Below are 4,211 nucleotides of genomic sequence, written 5' to 3' on the forward strand. Positions count from 1 at the left end.
GCCGATAGATTAGTAGATTCAGGATAACATTCAGACAAATAGATTTTGATGAATTTGCAGTATACAAAATGTTATAATATCTATTAACAAATTGAGATGAACAAAAAACATTCAGTCTGATTATATTGCATTAGAATCATTATTTTGTTTGCTGGCTACAATACAAGCTTGCTTTGGTGTCGGTAACTTTCATTAGTTCTCCTTGAATTATATAATCTTCAGAATTTATGTATCTATATCTTTTTACTTCTGTCATACAAAAATATGTATCTGTCTTATAATTGAAGTGAATAAACTCACCCACTTGCCCACTTGGTAGTATTACTTTAAACTTTCAAAGAGCGTAGCGGAAAATACCAAAAACACACAGAATAGTCACGGATTTTTATGTGTTTCTACTAAAGTTTCACAAGATAATCTATAATCTCTTATTATTATTATAATGTCTACCAGAAAACTTTTCAAAAACTCGACCGTTCGATTTTTCAACATTTTCGTCATTATTTCGGCAGGTGTTTCATAATACAAAATATTAAACAAACTATAGTGGGAGAAAGAGAAAAATTGTTGGTCCTTCTCAGTAAGAAAATATTGAATAGTGATAAGTATACAAAAGAAGTACACTTTTCAATTTGAAGGAATTTAAAATACCGATTTACCAGCACTACTCACCGAGGCGATAAATTAAATATAAACTATAGAAATTAGGATACCTACATACTCTTCCAGTACCCAGATTTTTAATGACTGGAATATATCGTCGAACCTGAAACAAAACCACGAATGTGAAAAATGAATATCTATATAGGTCATTGTAATTGAAAAACTGTTAATGTGATATATTTTCAAATGTTACAATCCCAAATCAACTTTTTTTTTTCAAAATGAGCATTGTTATCTGGAATCTAATTCAAATTTCTCATTGAATACATCGACCTAATGTATGCCTCTAAACTGAGTTGCTCTATATTGAACAATCACACTATTTTATGCCGTGTTTTACCTCCATATTGCACCTCTTTTGGAAAATACCCTTAAATTTTGAACAATTTCTATTCTGACACACACAACGACTCATCGATAAATTCAAGGCCACTGAAGTTTGTAAGATCAAGAAGATCAGTACAGTTGTGAATTTTTTCTGTGCGTCGACTACTTTTTACATGAAACTCCACACGTTCGCTTTGCATTCGATCGCTCCGCAAGTTGAAGTATTTTTTAGTTTTGAAAAATGTACGTAACGTGAATCTGTCAGTGAAAATGAGATGGTATGAAGAACGAACGAATTCATAAAACTATTTTGAAAGTTTTGTGTGTGACACCAAATCTGTTCGAAATCCCATCGCATCAACACTGCCTCTCGAGTACTGAAATATGAAATATGGTGTGGTAACACTGATTTGTCTTGAATTACCTACTACTGTCCAGCCTGAAAGATTTAAAAGGCTGCTATTCGTTTCGATGAAGTCATTCTTGGTTTACTTCTTGAACTGTATTCAACTCGAAGTTATTGAATTTTTTGGTGAAAGTGATATTTGAATATTCAATTGAATTATATCGTATACTTTTTTATCGAAAGGCAAAAGTGAGTTATGGATTCAACTAAGAAGAATATACGAAGCATTTTGACTTCTGCCGGATTGTCAATGACGATAAGAGAGCTAGCAAGAGATTACGTTGAATTCATCAATGAATCGATTCCATATCGAAAGCATGGGTTTAGTCATCTTGAACAGTTTTTACGTTCAATGCCAGACACAGTCGAGGTGAGTATATTTCACACAAAATGATTTGACGATTGTTATTGTACTTTGTATGATCAAGTCTAGTACATTCGGTGATTTTGTCTTCGGTAATTACTCCTGCTACAGCAACTATTACAATTTCAATTCAAATTGAATCTTTTCTGAAAAACTGCATACCGTCTGCCGTCTTTTAAAATCACAAACATTAATTTCAAAATTGAAATTATCGCCTTTAGACATTTGAATGTAGTGAGACTATGTCACTATGTTATTGTCACGTGTTTGAATTTCAATATTACACAACAATTAATCAACTAATGTCCACAAATCACTGAAATTTCAGAGATCCCTTTTTTTGTCACCCGAACTAATATCGAGTAGAGTAACTTATTCATTGAATTGGGCTCTATTGTTCTGATGTTATGTGAATATACATATAAAATATACAGAATTTTTGAATTCTCGGCCCTTTTTGGCTTCGCGTTAAAAACGGAAACTAAATTATCAACCAATATGAAAGCAACTGAAAGTTATCATCATTCATAGATTATATAAGTATATTGTTGTTTAGCAACTTTCTCATCCAATGTTTTATTTGTAGGTGGAGGGATCTGGACCATACGCAATTGTCCACGTTACTAAATCGCAGAAATCATCCCATGTATATGATTTGGTTGCCAAACAAAAAAAGAATGCTCCTCGTAAGGGTGAGAGGTAAGTGTTTCATATATTCTACTGGCTAGATTTCGTAGTCTAACTATATCGTGTATCATTCCAGTTAGACTACGGATGAAGGTTTTCAAAGAAAGTTCGTCAAAATATTTCAATTTGAAGGTTGAAGTTCTTCCACACTCTTGTTCATTCAAACTGATTTTGAACATGAATAATAAGATATAAAACTTTTCATATTTGAAGAAACATCATTTTTCATTACGATCTTGTACCACGTAGTACCTAACGGCTACATCCATTTTGGAGCAATTATACTTCAAATTTTCTCAATCCTCTCAACCGAATGAATGGAACGACTCGTTTCATAATAGTCATATTCTGAACGAGACAATATAGATTTTTCTTAGTCTCCAAAACTAAGTCTACTCGAAGCATTTCCTGATATTTTTTCCGTTAATAGCTTCGATTAAATTTCAGAAGGTGAAATGAATATTTTCAGAGTACTTTCATTATCACCATTGAAATTTGGAATTGTATTGAAATAAAGTTTCAGTACATGGTAATCAATACCCGTTTTTTGGGGATTCGTCGTGTTGTTATCTCTATCGAATACTAATTTATTTAGTTGTCCAAATTTGACTGATTGTAAATAAAACGGTTTATCTTATCACTATTTCTGTTTTCTGGAGGATTTGTATTCATCTTTCTTTTTTATGCCAGATGATTATTCTCACTTTTATCTGAAACGCAATCAATTTCCAGTCAATTCTGTATTCATTCCTAAACTGAAATTATATTCGCTAATTGTTTAAGTAAATAGTCAACTTTATAACAGCATACGAATAGAAGTTGAGGAACAATGAATGGTTCATCTATTCCTGGTTTATGTTTCACTTTCCTGGCTCGGTGTCGTTTTTATGGGTTTCTGGCTCATTCTTCAAATTTGGTTTCTGTTACTCAAAAAGAGAAACTTTTTTAGTATAATTCTAGACAATCAACACTCAATTTGAAGTATATTAATCATTGTCCATTTTTTACAGACGAAACGATAAGAAATTCAGTAGATCTACCTGTGAGAAACCCTTGCCCGTTGATGAAGATAAGCGTTTGGTTGAAGATCAATTGGCAGGTGTCGGTGAACTTCAGAAAGAGGTTCATCGTTTGAATATTCGAGTTTATCATCTAGAAACTGAAATGGGTAGGCTCGAGTGGAAAAATCAGAATTTGAATGAAGATCTAACGATACTAGAAGCATGCAATGAGAACCTCCGGAAATTCAGAGAATGTAGTGAACAACAAAATCAAGATTTGCGAAAACAGATACGAGAATTGAAAACTGAAATTGAAGTATGTGATGTCCCCCATTCCAGGATGATGGCCCAAGAAAATCAGCACTTGAGAGAAATCATAGAAGAGATGAGGGAGTCAAACAAAATTCTGAAAGAGCATACTAAACTCTTGACGGAGCGTATGCATCGTTTGGAAATGAAGAAGAACAAACGACAAACTTGAACTTGGGCCGGGTTATATTTGTTTCAATAAAATAATATCTCGAATAATTACTCCTTCTAATCACCCTTGATATTTGAAATTCATAAGGTTTTCGAGGACAGTTCATTATATATTGCATAAAGAGTCACTTTTCGAATATTATTGAATCTTGTCTTGTCAAACCATAATGAAAATTTCAAATCCTCTTCATTCATCCCATCAACATCCACATCAATGATTTTAAAAGACAGTCTGAAACAAAATTGAACACAGACTATTTTAACTTCTAACCTCTTGTTAGTT

At 32.7% G+C, this 4,211-nt stretch overlaps 1 protein-coding gene across 1 annotated transcript; it reads left to right on the forward strand.

Annotated features, from left to right (window-relative positions):
• Nucleotides 1-440: 440 nt before the first annotated feature.
• Nucleotides 441-3,932, forward strand: LOC141480284 (uncharacterized). Its single transcript, XM_074170206.1, has 3 exons — nt 441-1,766; nt 2,347-2,459; nt 3,458-3,932. Exons 1-3 carry the CDS (start codon nt 1,593-1,595, stop codon nt 3,927-3,929), a joined length of 759 nt encoding a protein of 252 aa, XP_074026307.1. The 5' UTR covers nt 441-1,592; the 3' UTR covers nt 3,930-3,932.
• Nucleotides 3,933-4,211: the final 279 nt, after the last annotated feature.

The sequence above is a fragment of the Leptinotarsa decemlineata genome, unplaced genomic scaffold, assembly GCF_025532065.1.
Source record: "Leptinotarsa decemlineata unplaced genomic scaffold, Ldec_3_MD MMD2_P_RNA_scaffold_7, whole genome shotgun sequence".
In the NCBI taxonomy this organism is placed as follows: Eukaryota; Metazoa; Arthropoda; class Insecta; order Coleoptera; family Chrysomelidae; genus Leptinotarsa; species Leptinotarsa decemlineata.